The sequence below is a fragment of the Podarcis filfolensis genome, assembly GCF_964270895.1.
Source record: "Podarcis filfolensis genome assembly, chromosome: 6".
Taxonomy (NCBI): domain Eukaryota; kingdom Metazoa; phylum Chordata; class Lepidosauria; order Squamata; family Lacertidae; genus Podarcis; species Podarcis filfolensis.
Genome location: NC_139609.1, coordinates 69,755,066 through 69,773,287, shown reverse-complemented (window position 1 = coordinate 69,773,287; position 18,222 = coordinate 69,755,066). Strand labels below are relative to the sequence as shown.

The window sequence follows — 18,222 nt, the reverse complement described above, 5'->3', positions numbered from 1 at the left end:
GTCATTATCCTTCATAAGGCAACCACACCATGTCTCTATTCTCTCTTTTAATCCCACCCCCCACTAGGGATGGAAGGATCTGTCAAATTTTTTTGTCCTAGTTTCTCATTTTTCCAATCTTGAAATCAGTTCTCCACATTTTGCAGCAATTTGTGATATATATATATATATATTCCTCAGGAAAATCCACCAGCATTTTAGTGCAAATGTAGCCCAATAAACACATTTCTTGGATGCAGTTTTGACTAATGTGCACATTTCTGCAAGCAATTTTCCCTAGTAAAATGCATTTTTTGTTCTTTTTCACATCCATTTTTGCACACTTTGCATATGTATGTATGTATGTATGTATGTATGTGTGCGGGAGAGAATTTCAAAGCATAGCCATGTTTCAGTTTGCATATTGTTTTGGAAAGTGTGGATTTGAGAGATTTAGCTTCAAATGAGAACCTGAATACAATTCCCCCCCCCCATCCTTATCCACACATATGCATTGCTCCCCAATTTCTTTGGAGGTTGACTGCATGAGTTCTATGTGTTAAAAGTGAAACGGTGAAAATTATATGTGTCGCTCTAAGACAGCAATATTTTGCTTGTGATCAGGTGGCCTGCACACCCTGTGACCATCCAAGCTGAATACAGCCCACCAGCCACATCAGGCAATGGAAGAAACCCATGTTTTCTTACTGTCTGATAGCAGCCACAATACCAGGTTATAGCAATGAAAACTAGGCAGGGTGACTATACATTATCTGAATACCCATTGCTGGGGAACATGAGGAGGAGAATACTATTGCACCAATGTCCTTGTGAGATTCCCAGAGGCATCAGAATGGCCACATGGGGAAACATGACGGCTTTCCAGAAGGGCTCATCTCATGTTCCAATATGATGTTCTTAGGGGAGCTGTTATGGAACACCTGGCAAGATGCAACACGCGATTGCTGAACAGTGTCATGCTCATGGGTCATGAGTTGTGCAGGCTTTCTTTAGTTTCATTCTGCCATCTTGGGATATTTGCTATGGAAATGGATTGGTTGAACAGGACCTACCCCACCCCACCCCAGTTTTGTGCCCTAGTAATAACTAGTCACATTCAAAGAAGCAGACAGGAAATACAAATAAACAACATATGAGCAGCCACACAATGAGAGGAATTTTCTGCCCTACTTTTTGTTGGCAGTGTACTCCTGGAAGGGCTATAGCAGCTGTTAGCTGACATGTAAGAGCCAGAAATCCTGCCGTGTGTGTGTGTGTGCTTGTGCTTAGGCAACAAACTGAAGGGAGTGTAAAGACCCTACAGCGCAGCCAAACCATTTGGCTTTCTCAAACAGGGAGACAGGGGCGTTTCCTCCGCCTGCAGTTTCTTTTCATGCATAACCAATATTGTGAGACCAGGAAAGCATATCAGACCTTGCATCTTAAGGGCACTCCCAGATGACCTGTTTATTTACATTCATCCTCATTTCTTTGCAGGGAGATTAAACGATGATGTTGCCTCAAAGGAAGGGTTATCCTACCCTTTCCACTGCATCCTGTCACTTTCTTTATAGCAAAAGGCCACAGCCTTTGTGGTTGCACAAGAGTTCACAGTCAACCATAATTGGACAACTTGTATTTGCTGGTATGTGATTGAATCCCACCACAAAATAGTTTGGAAGTGCCCTAGCTTGCAGGCAATACAAAACAGAAAACAGACTTATAAAGACAGAACTTACGTGATGAGCATAGACTGGTTCTCACGATCTGGAAGACAAGAAGCAGGACTGTTAGACTCAAACAGTTACTTTCAGGCTCTGCCACTGGTTCTTCCTAGCACAATCTGATCACTGCTTTGCTTTTTCAGTGTTAAGCTATATGAAAAATTGCTGTTGATTGTCGACACTGTCCATGACATCATAGTTTTTGTGTGTGCACATTCCACTAAGGCCACATGCACACCATACATTTAAAGCACTATGGTACCACATTTAAACAGTCATGGATTCCCTCCAAAGAATTCTGGGAGCTGTAGTTTGTTCAGTATGCTAAAAGTCGTTAGAATAGCCCTATCCCCTACTATAGAGCCACAATTCCTAGTTAGCTGAGAAGAGAAATTGATGGTTAAACCACTCTTGAGGATTATATCTCTGCGAGGGGAACAGGGGGTCTTCTTCTTAGCACCAACACTTCTTAGCACCCATAACAAACTACAGCTCCCATAATTCTTTGGAGGAAGCCAATACTGTTTCAACGTGGTATCATTGTGCTTTAAATGTATGGTGTGAATCTGAACACTTCATCGTCCACCGTAATAAATCTGGCCTTAGTTCCCTCCACTCCAGTAGGCAGATCATGATGGGACTTAACTAGGATTCAACCTGACTATCCCTCCCTACATAGGAAGCCGCTTTATTCTGAGTCACACCATTAGTCCATCTAGCTAAATACTGACAACACTGACTAGCAGCAGCTGTCCAGGATTTCAGACGAAATAATTCCCAGCCCTACCTGGAGATGACAGGGATTGAACCAGGCGCTGTCTGCAGGCAAAGCAGCTGTTCTGCTACTGAGCTTCAACTCTTTTCTTCCAGTCTAGTTCTTTTTTACTGAATATGCCTGCAGCTGTAGGTGACTGTACTCAGATTGGTAGCCCCTCCCTGTTTTAGCTCAGTGATTCCAGCTGAGAAGAAAATTAGGGCTAGCACTCAGCCACCCGTTCAGCTGCAACTCAAGTTTATAGCCCTATTTCCATACTTATTCTCCTGTACTCATAAGTACACCGCCCTGCACCATCCCTGTGCTACTATGGTGCCAAACTAGTTTTTGTGGCACTTCCAAGGTCCCCTAAAATTTGACCCTTTAAAAATCTAATTATTATTGTTTTCCAATGCTCTTGTGGTCTTCAGCTTTGGTTCTGTGATGCCAAAAAATGTGACACACACACCCTCCTGCCCCAAAATGTCCCTTTAAAAAAAGGGCCACACACACTTTGACCACACACACTTTCACATAGGTGTTACTGTCAGTGGGTTGAACACAGGTCAGTTAGCCACCCCTGCCATATAGCAATGCAAAATAAATTCGCAACACATCCAAGAGAACGACCAATATGCAAGGCAGAAGCTCTGCTGATTCAATGGGTTTCCAAGCATACAACAGAACTTCTTCCTCTTCCTCTCCCCTCCAGCGTTCTGCATCAGCCCAAGGGAGTTGCGGGACCCTCCGAGGCAGATTTTGTGAGAGCACAGAGGAAGGAAACCATACTGGCGCAGCCCTAGAATTCCAGCTTAACCTTCTTACTTATTTGAATTCCATATGCACAGAATTTCTGATGCAGGGGAACATTCAGACATGCCATCCCTCCCACATCTGCATTCTGAAGTGCTACAGTCCCTTTCTGAATGCCCTTGCTTAGGAAGCTAGTAGTCTGGTAGCAGTGCAACATCTGAAGCAGGGAACACGGAAGATTACAGCAGTCTATTGGCAGTAAGAAAAACACCACAAGATGCATTTTTCTAATCGCCAAAATTTCTGCCATCTTATCTTCTCTCTTTCCCTCTCTCTCTGTTTCTTACATTAATTCTCACACAGAGAAACAAACTGAAAGCATTTAGAAAATTAAGAGCTTCATTGCCTCTGGGACAAAGGACTGTTTCCCTCTCTGTGAGTTTGGAATGCAAGAGAAGTATGAAGCTAATCAAATAAGAGTTGGGGCAATGCTAGGAATGTTTTAATGCAATGGCTAAGACTAGGCTAGCTTTGAACTTCCTTCCCACAACAATGAGACAATGGATAAGATACTTACTACGTAACATGTCGTTGTAGGCATTGTCTGCAATGGAATAAATGTGGGGCGGTGCCTCAGACCTCCGCTTGCCCTTATAGGCTGCTACCACAGGAGCAGTATAGACTGGAAGCCATTTATATGGGTTTATGGTGACACAGAACAAGCCCGAATAGGTCTGAGAGGAAAGAAAAAGTAAAAATACATCACCATTTAGTCCCATTTCGGATGGGACAGAAGATGGCAGCCACCCCACCAACATATTTTGGACTTGTGTGTGATTATTCCTCAGGAACATCTTATTTCTGGCTGTCATGAAGCCTAATATGAAATAACTATAACAAATGCAGATTAAAAATGCACCCTATTAAATCTCTTTGCTTGCAACCCTGCTACTGAAACCTGAATTGGAACCCATGCTTGGGAACAAATATTATTTACTCACTCTTCTGAGTCACGCAGTATCAACACTTGTATGTAGATATTCTCTCACACACATCACTGGACATTTTCTAACTGAACATCTAATCAAAGGTACCAAGCAGCTACTCTCTATGTGTCTAGAACCAAAATTTGGGGAACATTTCTAATATAATGGAAGTTAAAGCAGGGGGTGGGGTGAGATTTTGTGACACAAACCTTGCTATTTGGGACAGCAAAAGGATGTGAATTGGGAGAAATCTGTTCTGGGTCTTTTGATTCAGACATATGACATGGTACCCTTGTCTTACTTACATAGATCATCCACTTGGCATAACGCCGTTTCAGGTTATGCAGCACAGAGGCCTCATTGAGATGAGTTAACATAGCCATGTCTTCAATCATGTCGAATTTGGGAGGATTCACTTGTTGAATGTCATCCTCCTTTACAACCACAGTCTGCAGGGATTAAACAGAAACATTTTGACAAAGGGATTTCTTAAGAAATGTTTTCTTTTCTTAACAAGGATGTTGAACTGCAGTGGTGGAATGGTGGAATTTATTCTTACTTATTATTAAATCCAATAAAAATGTATTTTGAAAACGAGGTGCAGTTTGTGTCAGATTTTCATATTGCCATCCTTGGTTTTGTTTTCTCTGCTCTGGTCTTATCTTGTGAGTGTAATGAAAGCCTGTAATACTTACTACAAAAAGCAAAGCAAAGGAGGTGCTGTTGAAACCCATAAGCAGGAAATAAAAGTGATGGCTTTCCCCTTCATTGAACACTTTTGGTTAAGAGGTCTTTAAAAAGTTTGGTCTAAAGGCTGCACTGCCACCAGTCATCACGCATAACATTTGGACATTGTGTTTCATGCAACAGATGAGCCATTGGGCCCCTTGCAACTCTGTGTTCCTAGAATTTCAGCAATATCCTCCTATGAAACTTCCTTTGTGGAATTGGCCATACTCAAGGAGCACTTTAGATTAATTCTCCAGCTCTTTCTCCTAGACTAGAAATATATGAAGACAGACTTGGTCGCAGCACTTTACTGGGCAAGGACTAGCAACCCAGCTCCACATATGGGACAGGGAAGTAAATCCCATTGACTTTCAAGAGTGGAGCCTTAGGGATTTAATAGGGCTTAGTCACATCTTGTCGTGACTCCTGTAATTGCACTTCAATTGCTCCTGTGGTGCAATGCAGCGGCTGCTGTCAAGGGTTTCTATGGATAAATATAACCTAAACAAAATAATATGCCACAGGGTTTTAATCAGGAAGGTTTGAGGTTATTTAGACAAACAGCTGAAGTATACAATTCATTACTTATAATAACTGGAATTAGTTTGATCCTATAAATCTAAGAACTGGAATAACTATCATATTACACATCTGTGCCTGATGAGAATGAATTGCATTTAACAAATGTTAAAGCTCATATGAAAAAAAAGCCTTGCCAGTATCAGCTTAATTAGGAAGACATGACTAGTGGTTAAAAACATAACAAAATAACCTGGAAGCTTGAAGAAACATAGCTAGGCATTAGTGGAAGTCTGCTGAGAAGTAGATAGCTGGTCCCAAGGATTGAAACAATATTAGTTATATATCTATTTGGTTGGTTATTAATAATTGGATTCTAAGCCATGCTGTTCCCAGATAATGATGGTTTACAATGTATAACATATGCTAAAATATATTCTTAAAATTCCTATAAAATGTATATCTATATCAACATAAAATGACCCGGAACAAATCTTGGTTTGGGCTCATGGTTAGTGAGGAGAGAGCTAAACCATGAGCCCAGACTAAGAAAACATGCTAAGGCAAACCTTGGCTTAGCTCAGCACTGTCCAGGTCTAAAAAAAGACAAGGGGAGAGCTAAGGGGCTACGAGCTCCCCTCCAGGACCCCACACATTCACAGTCTCAGTAAGCCCTACTTTAACTTACTGTGTCATGTGACCCAGCCCAATAAGTCAAATAGTGTGTTCGTAGTGGTGGTGGCCAACCACAGCATGCTCTCCCCAGGGTGATATGCCTAGTACCTGTTTTAATAACTTTTAGGCACCAGTTGAAGATCCTCCACGGTTTTAATAATACTGTACTGTTTTTATCAGTTCATTGCTGGTTTGTTGCTGATGTTTTTATTGTTAGGTGTCTCTTATTGCTGTTTTCCCATAATTTTTAACGCAGTATTTGGTTTTAAGTCAATTGCTTTAATTCTTGCTACTAACAAATGGTAAAATAGAAATATGTTAAATAAACATCATTGGCTTATTGAATTTGCCCCACAGAACAGTGGCTCTCCAGGGTCTCTGAGACAGGTCTTCCCTTGCCACACTAGGAGGTGCCAAGGAAGGAACATGGGATATTATCCATGCAAAATGTGTGTTCTACCTCTGAGCTCGTGGTTGACATCTGGTGCATTTCCATGGGGAAGAAAATTCTAGATCTGGAGAAGCGTAACCCAAATTAGTGTATTGCCCTAAAAGGTAATGGGAAGGAAGTGTAGAGCTGAATCTACAGATGCTTGGATCAACAAGATATAGGGATGTTGCTGTTGCTGTTGTTTTATTCATCTTTATGCACAGTTCATCAACCAGAGCTGCAAGGAAAATCTCAGTACTACAGATTGGTTGAAAGCAAAAGCTACCCAAAGCCTGAAGCAGGAAGCCATTAGCTATCTTGCTGTCACTCAGAAGTTTGAAGATAAGAGTTATTAGATGTTGAATTAACATCAAGAGAAGGTTTTATGTAAACTGTGCTATTTTTACTGTTGTTGTCTGAGCCTGGCTTTGGCTGGGGAGGGCGGGATATAAATAAAATTTTATTATTATTATTATTATTATTATTATTATTATTATTATTATTATTACTTTAATTAGGACTGCAACATATAACTGATTCAGCAGCTTGATTAATGGGTTCAAATATTTTTAGTGATGATGTACCTCATCTAATTTGATGGACAGCTGATTATAATTTTTAATTCCGATGCATAATAAACAAAAATGCACACACCATCTTAAATTAGGTATTTCTTTTTGTCTCTCACTGAGCAGGTCTATTTGGATGTTTGCCTGTTGAGGGTAAAGTGGGGTCCAATGTAGTAATCCCTGCCAGCTGTAGCCTCAGACCTTAATGTGCTGTGTGGAAGGAAGATTGTTCACACATTCAGCTGAATGTGCTTAGAATTCTCCCTATAACCAGGAACATCAATCACACGGGGTTTCCAGTTGCAGCGAGGCATCTAAGTGCTCTCAGCCAATGCACTTAGAATTTCTTTTTGGGCTTTCCTTTCCTGAATAATGCGGGAAGGTTAGGGTGGTTTCCGCAGGGCCAACATGTGTGGAGAAGTTGAAGACGGGGCCAGTCCTTATAACACCTATTCTAAAAATGTCTGCTGCACCACACACAACCATCATCCTAAAAAAGGAATGCTTTTTAATGCTTTTTCCTCACGTGTCAATTTAATTGGGGACTGGTTAATGGACTAACTAAATGGACTAATCATATGAATTGACTAAGATTAACTGAGAGACTGACCTAGTGGATTTTTTAGCAGCTGCTGGGTTATTAAAAACTATCAAGCGTTCTGCCACCTTGAAGAGCAACTCAATAAAGGCAATAGAAATCAGAGTACAAACTTTATTCCCATTTAAATCAATGTAGCAACTGAGTACTGTGAATAGATATAGCACCATAGAAATCAAGTACAAATATCAACATTGTGTTGCTTGCTTATCCACTTTTCAAGTATTCAGTCTAGAGATAGTGAAGGTATAACAGAGGGCATTGCATGTCCATATGTCTGTGTATAAGATCTCTGCAGATAATTTAATGAAGATATGTGTGTTATGGGCAAAGCCTGTCACTGCAGTGCCTGGTTATCTTAGAGTGAATGCCTGGTAAGGGTTAATGTAAATGTAAAATTGCTTTTTAAAAGCCTAATGGGTATTTATAGCACTAGCAGCAGCAGTAGCATCAGTTCTCAATAAATGTTAAAAAATCATTTTGTACAGATATCTTGCTTGTTAAGTCAATTCCCTGAAAAAATAGTGGCTGACAATTCTGCAATAAATGCATCATTTACAAAAAACAAAAACAAAAAACAATTTAGGTGATTTCTATTTCCTGCGTGTAGATTGATAGACCATAGCTTATCTGAGAAGAAAACCTAGCCTATTATTTTTCTATTATTTCCTGAACCAAGCTGGATAATCAAATCCATTGTAGCAACCAGATAAACAAAATAAGTCATTACAGCTATGGAATGTTGTCACAGCTGTCAGGTTGAGACAGTTGATTGCCTGAGGGTAAATTAGGGGACAAGGAAAGGTATTTCACTAATTCTTTCAACACTTTTCCTTAAAAGGAATCTTCTTGAAACTATATGCTTGTGCTATTTGGAAGGATTGAGTTGTAAGGAAAATTCATGTCAAAGTCATAAAATTCATCGACAACCAAACAATTTTTCATTGCTAAATTGAAATTATGTTGTTCTGCTGTTGAATTAATGTATGTGAAGTTGCTCTCATATTTAGGAAAAAAGCACTATAAAAATTAAAAGTATATTAGGAGTAGGAGTACTGTTACTACTATATGAGTAGTAGTAGCAGTACTACTATTGTGAGAGGGAGGCAGGCAGGCAGGCAAGGATAGCATCTGCTCCTATTCCAGCAAAATAATTCCAGTATAAATAATTGGAATAAATAATAATTGTTTCATTTGACTGTGTAGCAGGTGGTTCTTGCATTACAGCAGTGGTATAATTCCTGCTCCTTTGTGTCTTTGCCTCACATTATTCCAGGATTTTAGTTTATATTTGTTTTTATTAAAAGATTTGTAAACAGCCGTTCAGGACATAAAAGCCATCACAGGGCAGTGGACAGTTCTCAGGAAAGTATAATGGGTGGGATACAACATGGCACTAAGGAAATTGTTCCATCAGTGTAAGCGTTTCCGCTTGCCTGATAGAAGAAAATCTCCTCTCCCTGTACTGTTCTGAGGAAACTTCTGGCCCTTCAAAGCAGATTGGGGTGGGGGCAGCGAGGAGATAGGAGAGAAGAGGAGGGACTTCGTTATGCTAGTGCAGGGGTCAGCAAACTTTTTCAGCAGGGGGCCAGTCCACTGTCCCTCAGACCTTGTGGGGAGCCAGACTATATTTTGGGGGGAAAATATGAATAAATTCCTGTGCCCCACAAATAACCCAGAGATGCATTTTAAATAAAAGGACACATTCTACTCATGTAAAAACACGCTGATTCCCAGACCGTCCCTGGGCTGGATTTAGAAGGCGATTGGGCTGGAACTGGCCAACCAGGCCTTAGTTTGCCTACCCATGTGCCAGTGGGTAGTTGAAAATCCATAATCAATCCTAAAGGAGATTCACCCTTTAAAATGAGGAGTGGAAATGAACCCTAGAGACAGCAGATTGAAATGTTAAAATCTTAACCCAGCTTTCAAAAAACAACATAATAATGATGAAGCCACACAAATTTCAAGCCTGGTCTTAACAGGGGAGACTACATGGGAGGGAATGATAATGAGGTTATTTCCCATGCTTGAGTTTTTTTTATAAGACATCTGAAGGCAGCCCTGAATAGGGGAGTTTTTAATGTTGTTTTATTGTGTTTTATATTTTGTTGGAAGCTGCCCAGAGTGGCTGGGCAACCCAGTCAGATGGACAGCATATAAATAATAAAAAATATCATCATCATCATCATCATCAACCAAACAAGATCATTGCGCCTCTCCTGTGTTATCTGTCCCAGAAGACTAGCATGTGATGGAGCCCTGGGAAGCTCCTGTAACATAAGAGCCACTTTTAATTCTTGATGATTGCAGAAGCGTCAGTAAGAACTGTGGCCAATGTGACATGTTTAAGCATATTTCATCTCCCTCCTTTCCTCTGCCATATGCCCTCATGCAGGCTCCCTTTCCTTTTCAATTCCTCCCTGCCACATTTCACTGTCCGCCCATCAGTATGGAATTCTTTTACCTTTTTGTCTTTTGTTTCCACAGTGACTTTGCCACCAGAGGATTCTTTGACTTCCACTTCAATATATGCTTCCTTTTCATCCGGGATCCAGGCCCTCTTCTTTCCTTTATGACCCCCGAAAGAGACAAGAGAAATGAGAGCACTCCGGAAAAGGGAGCAATAAGGGTTACAATTCTTAGTAGTTTCCATACATGCACTTATAAAATTTAGCAGTACAACTGAACACAATAGTATTCTCCTCCTTTCATTCTCCAGCCAAGCCAATGGACCCGGAAATCATGGATATTGCAAGCTGATGTTGTGTAATTCTCACACCCACCCACCTTGTTTTAGGATTGATTTGTGTATTTTGCTGCTACCTTATACAGTATGTCGTAAACCAAATGAATCAAGGGCTAGAGCAGGGATAAATGGGGCAGGGATATTTAAGCAAGCCTTCCTATCTCAAATTTGTTGCACAATACTGCATAACCATGTCTCAAACTCAAATTTGTAATACCTGTAATAGTATTCATATATATATTTGTTGAAAGCATTTTTACCCTGCCCTCCAGGTGAAAAAGGCTTCTAGAGTCACTTGCAAAGACAACAAATAAGGTGTTGGATTAAGTTTTATGGCTTTTTTGCTTTGCCTTGCCTTGCCTTGCCTTGCCTTGCCTTGCCTTGCCTTGCCTTGCCTTGCCTTGCCTTGCCTTGTTTGTTTGTTTTAAATACCCTGGAAGTTATCCAGAAGTCTTAAGATTACAGTGGTACCTCGGGTTAAGTACTTAATTTGTTCCAGAGGTCCATTCTTAACCTGAAACTGTTCTTAACCTGAAGCACCACTTTGGCTAATGGGGCCTCCTGCTGCTGCCGTGCTGCCGGAGCCCAATTTCTGTTCTCATCCTGAAGCAAAGTTCTTAACCCGAGGTACTATTTCTGGGTTAGAGGAGTCTGTAACCTGAAGCGTATGTAACCCGAAGTACCACTGTATAGAAGTACACCTCTGTTATATGTTATAATGGCTTATAAATCTTTTAAAATATAGATAAAAAACACCAAGTATCCCTCATAGTTTTTTTTTAAAGAAAACAAACTTCCAAAGATTGGACACAGATTTTGAAATCCTGGCCAAATGCACAATTATTTCAGCTCTATCAAAGGCAAACTTGCATTTGCCAGGTAAATGTTTGTGATAAAAAAAATCCAAGGATGTGTAGAAGAGACAATGACTGCAGTTATGAGCATAGGCTGCCTATATCCCATTGACTTCAGTGGGATTTAGGTGGATTAACTATGTGCATGATTGCAGACAATGATTGGCTGCATACACACAATCCCTTTAAAGTATTCTTTCCTACTGGAGTTTACCCCTCACAGAGTTACTATTCTCAGCAACTCTTAACAAACTACCGTACTGTGCCCATAATTCTTTGAAGGGGGAAATGTGCTTCAAAAAGTGCTTTAAAGACATAGGGTGTATGCAACCATTATCTTGAATGATTTCAGAAATGGACTAGGAATTTCTAGAATCAGACACATGGAAGTTTGCTCTGGGACAATCCAGAAATCCATTGTTTCAAGAGATGCTGAAATATAGCAGGTCTTTCTAGATTTTTGTCCGGTGACATTTGTCCCTGTTTCTGGATTTGCCTGTGACCGTAAGAGTTGAGTCAGATGGAAAATGTATTTTAGGACAAAGAAAGCAATATTATGTTCCTGCATTCCTTGTGCATTAGCATTGGGGTATTTATTCTGAAACCAAACAGATCACTCCTGTAAATTGTAACAATGGCAGTGAATAGCCCACATGTAATATGATAATGGCATAGGTGGAAAGAATGAGTATCCATTTCTGGATACTCCTGCAGTCAATTGTTTATCCCTAGTGTGACAGATGGCTAAGAAACAGCTTCCCAAACTAAATTCTCCACAGGTTTCTAGAAAGCAGATACTTTTGTCTCACACAGTCCTTCCAGAAGTACTTTGTTCACGTGTCCAATATACATATTACAGTAGTGGTGTGATCGTCAAGAGAAACACAATCTTACTAAAGGTTTACCTACAAATTGCAAAATGGAGCTGTATGATTAGTAGAACTTATATACAGTAGTTGTAATCAGATTTCATAAACATTTGATTCAAATACTCTGAAATTAATGGGTTTTAATCTGCAGCAACACTAGGTAAACAAATGTTCTCCTAGGAGTGGTTATAATCGCCTCAATACATATAAGCAAATGATAGCAACACTTGATAAGAAAGAGAGGGAGGGGGTCATGGATACAAGGCCCCTTGAGAACAGTAAAAGTTGCATTACCATCAAATGGTATATTGTGATATTTTAACATCTCCTCATAACTTTTCCGGAGGTACTCAGCCGCCTCCCCAAACTCAGCCATGTCCAACATAGACATCTTGCCTCAAGGAGTAGTGCTCAACAGCAGAAAACAAATAATCTGAACACTCTAGAACATTGAGAAGAGAGAACAGAAACAAAGCATTAGCCCAGTTAGCTACAAAAAAACACAGTATCCCCCCCATGCAGAAAAATGCTATCCATTCATTTTCTGTCCTACCTAAACATAGAAAAGCTTCTTCCAGTGTCAAAAGAAGAATTAGAACTTTCTTCTTTCTATCTGTCTTTCCCGGTATGTCCCTATAGACTTAAGTCCATCAACTTGTACTACATCTAAACAGAATAAATACCTCACTCCAATGTATCAGCCTACTGCTTTTCTGCTGGGTGAACCAAAGCCAGCTGTCTCTTGGCCAATGCATGCCTCATACATGGCAAACAACAGTTGTTTCAATATGTTCCTGGTACACTCCATCACACCTTTATTCCAAATCACTGACATAGCAATTTGCTTTATTAATCTGGTAACACAGTGATGGGATGACTTGCTTCTTGCTGAGACGATGGCTTATTTTTACAAGATTCCCTTTGGTTCCTTTACGTGTATGTGTTTTAAATGAGAAAGCAAGAGTGCAAAAGATCTCCTAATATATATACAGTAGTAGGTGATCATGAATATGCATCCTTGCTTAAGAACATAAGAAGCAGCTTGTTGGATCAGACCCAGCTCCAACTTATTCAACATTCTCTACAAAAATCCCAACAATCTGTAAGCACTGGTCAGTCAACTTGAAACTGGCCGGTGGTTCACTAGTGGACTGTGAGCTATCTACTGTCCGCTCCTGCCATACACTTTTGCCAATTTACATCTCAGAGATAGTTCTCTGCAGATGGTCCCTATGCTTCTACTCTGATTGAGCTAGTATCTGCAGACCTGTCCATGCATGAGTGGTAATGTGGATGGTTGGAAGCTTTGCATGAACTCTCTATCAAACTAGTGAAGAAGTTTGGTTGATGCATCCATTAAGTTGACCAAATAAATTCCTAAGAAGACAAGGTTCCATTTAGAATTACACAAGAGTGCTGAGTGCAGCCAGACCATTAACTCCTGCAGGACCATTCATTGTTTTATAAGTGGCTATTGTTGACAACATTCCAATATAAAGTTGCTACAGCAACAAATAGTTCTCATATTCAGGATCCATGCATGCTAAAACACAACATCAATAACACACACTGTTGCTACTGGCTTTACTGAACTCAAATCTTAATAAATGCACATTATTCTTTTATCTTTCCCTTTGAACTCACCAACCCTGCACCAGCCTCATGAGTTAGCATGATAACCACAGACATCCTGTTCCTTATTCTCTTTTCTTTTCGAAAAGCCATGCTAAGGAAGGTAAGGTGACAGCACAGAACAAACATGCAACACAGACATGCTTTTGATTACCAACCTTGGCTACGGGGCTGAGTGACTGTGTGTGTGTGTGCTGTGAAGCCCCTTTTTATTGTGTCCCTCAAGGTCAGAGTAGGGAGAGATATGTCAGAAATTCCCATGTGTCATATCAGCTCCATTGGTGCTGCTGCCCTACTGCCCATAGAGACACAAAAGGCAAACTTTTATCTCTCTGCAAATGCGGGCTGGTTATTTTTACTCCTGTATTGTCAGGCGATTACAAAGGCAGAGAGTGGGGGCTCCAGCTTTGACAGGCAGCACAACCTTCTCTCACAGCCATTCTCTTCCAGAAGAGGAACACCACAAAATGCAATCGCATAATTTGTTCTTTCAGCCCCTTCTGTTGTGATTGTTTCAACTTTCGACCACAGCCTTTGGCCTATACTCTTAACTTTCAGGACCAGGAAGGAAATTGCTGAGCAGGATTGTTAACCATCCCTTCTTCAGGGATGCCACCAGTGATCTCAAACTGCAGATTCAAAAACAGTGGCATGGGTGACTCCAACTTCATTTAACTGCAGAGTGTTCTATTCAAAATATATCAAACCTGATTTTCAGTGGGATAAAGAAATGGGAAGGAACAGGGTTCAGTTCCCCTTGTACTTTCTCCTGCTTTTTATTGCTTTATACTATTTTATTTATTTTATATTATTTATATTTTATTGCTTTATATTAATCAGTAAGACCATGTAATATGACACTTATTTAAAAGCTCATGCAAAGGGAACATAGAATGAGGTGGGGAGAGGAAGGGCATAAATAGGAAAGATTTTAAAAATTCCAGCCAGACTCCCTAGCAGCAGGCTGAGGCAGTCGAATCCCGAGGAACAGCGCCCTCACTGACACGCCACCTGCCCCTGCCCCTGCTGGAGAAGTGGGAGCGGTGGCTTCTAGTGAGAACTCTTAGAAATCTTGTGAGATCTTGCTGCCGCCACCACATTTCTTACGTCTCCCATGGTGGAGGGTGCCACACATGGTGAGTGTAAAGTAACATTATTGGTGACTTCTACGCTGCTGCTAAACTCTCTCCCTTTTAAAACTTGTCAAAGCCCAACATCTGAGCATTTTGTAGCACTTCCTGTTGGATTCATGTGATTCTGTGCTTGCTATAGCATAGGGATCAGCCACTGGAGGTCTCCCGGAGCAGTAGGAATGGGGGCGGGATTCAGTTTAGTTTGCATTTATAGGTGAACTTACTTAATTCCAAATTAATATGCAAACTGAAAACTGCAGACGAAGATGTGCATATCTCACTAAAATGCCGCTGAATTTTCGCAGAAATGCAAAATGCAGTGGAAATAAGAATTATTATGATTATTAAACTGAACTTGAGAGTAAAAAAATGAGAAGTGAAGAGAAACTGAAACTGACAGATTCATGCGAGGCAGCTTCATAGCAGCAGTGAACCAAACTCCCAGCCCTTGCCCATGTATGGTGCAGCCATGTAAATGACGCTGGCTGGTACATGTGCACCATGCAGGTCCAGAACTCTACTTAATGCCAGTTTGCCAGCTAAGCCTCATCAACTGGAGTGACAGTGCTGGCAGTCTGACAACAGTGGCGGGTCCCTGGCATTTGCAAGGTAATGCTAAATAATCTGAATGGATCCCAGTAGGTTTCAGGTGTGTGGTGGTTAGCTGCTTGACACAGGACAATTGATATGTCTTATGGAAGCCTAAGAGCTGCTTGCTCCTTATAAACTTCTAACACACATCTTCACAAGTGACATTTCCTGAGCCAGTGGATGGGGGGGGGGGACACAGAAGAACTCTGATGTCTTGGGCATCACAGCTAGCTTTGCCACTGGGGTGGAACTGGCAGTAGGGGTCTTGGCTGAGATACTTAACTTGCTTGCTTGAATTTGGCAGAAGAGTCTAAATTAATGTTATGTTTTTTAAAAAATGTGTTTTGACTGGTGGCTTTAAGAAAGGCAGGATAGAAAAGCATATAAACCAATACATGTAGCTCATATTTAGGATCTTAAGTTATCTTTGCCAGAAGTACTCCATCACTTAAGGGGTAATGAATTTCTCCTCTCAGAGAGTGCAAGCTGCATACCCTTTCCCTGGGATCATCTATATATTTATGATCATCTCTCTATTTATTGCCTAGTCAGGGCCAGACTCCTCAACCTGCTCCTCCTCTTCAGCGTTGTAATCTACTTGTTTGTTCACTCAGACAAAACAGGTAGCAAGGAGGAGAAATAGATGCTTCAGTGGTGCCCAGTGCCCATTAGGACTGGCAGAAAAGCAAGGAGGCAGCAATAGATAAACCCCAAGCCAAGGGCAAGGCAGAGCCAACTAATTCTAGTCCCCATTCTCCTCCTCCCTGCTGAGACAAAGGAGGAGGCTGTTGACAGGCTGGACTGGATGCAAGTAAGAAAGCAACAAAGTGGGTATTGACTCAGAGGTTGGTGGGGTAGTGCCCTATTCACCCAAATGGACCAGCCTCCACTGAAAGGCCCGTTTGCTCATTGGGTCTCTACCTGGCAAACAAGCAAGTGTTGGCAATAATGAGGAAGAGGAGGAGCAGGAGCTGGTGATAATGGCAGTGAAATGGAAGATTCATTCAGGGAGAGGTGCCCACAGAGAATGTCTTGCCTGGAGCTAACACTGTGCTTGGTAGTGTTTGAATGAGTGTTTCCAAGAGCATGCTCCTTACAGACAATGACTTATACATTAGTAGAAGCTGGGCCCATGAAATGCTATGGGCACCCAGGTGTAACAACCTTATTAAAGCTAAGGGAGGGAGGAAAATGAGTGGGAGCCACATGCAAGAGCAAGGTACTATATTGTAAATCACTCCAGGAGGCCTCATGATTTAAGTCATATTGGTTTCAGTGGGAATTAAGTGCACCTAATGCCGTGATCATTTTTAAAAAGTATCTTTCTAAAGAACATCAGTGGCAAGCTCTTTCAAAGCATGCAGCAAACCAGGTGGGATACCCAACCATGTACAAAGGCTTGCAAGGCTTGGGGGAATGTAGAATTCCGTCTCATGTTACACTGGCCTCTCTGAAATCCCAAGGGAGGCTGCTGTGCTATTGCTAATCACCAGAGTCCCCTCCAGAGAAATATTTCTCTGTTAAGAAGCTCTGATAAAAGGCAGGAAGTGAGACGACTGCAAGCTGTTGGGGTCTTTTGCTGATAGGTCCTACCCTCAACACATCACTCCCACCAGTTGCTGTGAGAAGCAACCAAAGCAAAGGAGCTAAATCACAGATTAGATAGGGACAATCTGCAGAGGAGCTATTTTGGGCATATTTCCATTTTGTAAGACTAGCCACTTATAGGGAAGTGTTCGGGGATATCACAGTCTTGTGCTGGTTCTCGCACCCAGGGCCACACTGGTGGCAACATCATCATTATCAACAACAACTTTGTTCAGCTTCCTGTGCCCTTGAAGCATTGCACAGACATTGTATCAGTTGTGGTACATCAGAAGGTGTTTGATTTTCCTGGACAAGAGTCACTAGCTTCTACTTTTAATATTAGATAAGAGAGTATGAGGAAGATAAGGAGAACCTGGAGAAATCATTCCATTGCTTAGGGAAGTTGATAGCTGATATTGCATGTTGAAGCAGGAGGTTGAACGTTTGAAGAATGTATATCCGTATATTCTTGTAAGCAAGACTGAAAGGTATGGCATGGGTGCAACATCTACTGGAGATGAGCTGCTGTGTCGATCGTGTTTTTGCTAATAAAGAGTTAGCTCCAACTTGCATGGTATGAATTACTGTTGGTTCGCTCCTGACATACAGTTACCAACATCTGTTGTTGCAATGATTAAACTAGGGACTCATCCACACTTTTTCCGAACCTGCATTTTGATAGAATTGTGTACCAATTTATTCCTCCAGGTCCAAGAGCTTTTCTCATTGTTCCGCAGCTGTGCTTTGCAAAAATCCAATCTTACCCACTGAATCAGATCTTAGCTGATGAGCAGAAAATCCAGAGAGAGATTTTGCTTAACCAAGCTTCAGTTCAGCAGGTAACATTGCATTTTCAAAAGGCAAAGCTGTGGAACAATGAGAAAAGCTCTTGGACTCAGAGGAATTAATCGGTACACAATATACAACCAAATTACAGGGCAAGTGAAAGTGTGGATGAGCCCTAACCATAAAAGGGGAAATAAAATTAAAATTATCTCCATAGTGGTATCAGAGAATTCATTAGGTTCAAATAATACTAAAGCATGCATTTTATCAGCCTATCAGGTCTATGAAACTTTTAACATGATGAC

At 41.0% G+C, this 18,222-nt stretch overlaps 1 protein-coding gene across 2 annotated transcripts in view; it reads right to left on the bottom strand.

Annotated features, from left to right (window-relative positions):
* MYH7B (myosin heavy chain 7B) overlaps positions 1 to 14,356 on the bottom strand; it is a 53,527-nt gene extending 39,171 nt beyond the window's left edge. Inside the window, exons 1-6 of one of the 2 annotated variants that reach the window (XM_083618285.1) lie at positions 13,979 to 14,356; positions 12,483 to 12,630; positions 10,184 to 10,287; positions 4,502 to 4,645; positions 3,788 to 3,944; positions 1,719 to 1,746 (exon numbers count right to left, since the gene is read on the bottom strand). In XM_083618285.1, coding sequence (XP_083474411.1) covers positions 1,719 to 1,746; positions 3,788 to 3,944; positions 4,502 to 4,645; positions 10,184 to 10,287; positions 12,483 to 12,579 — 530 coding nt within the window. In that variant the 5' untranslated portion in view covers positions 12,580 to 12,630; positions 13,979 to 14,356. Of the gene's footprint in view, positions 1 to 1,718; positions 1,747 to 3,787; positions 3,945 to 4,501; positions 4,646 to 10,183; positions 10,288 to 12,482; positions 12,631 to 13,978 lie in introns of those variants that run through there. The other variant, XM_083618286.1, reaches the window with a different exon arrangement.
* Between the last annotated feature and the right edge of the window lie 3,866 nt (positions 14,357 to 18,222).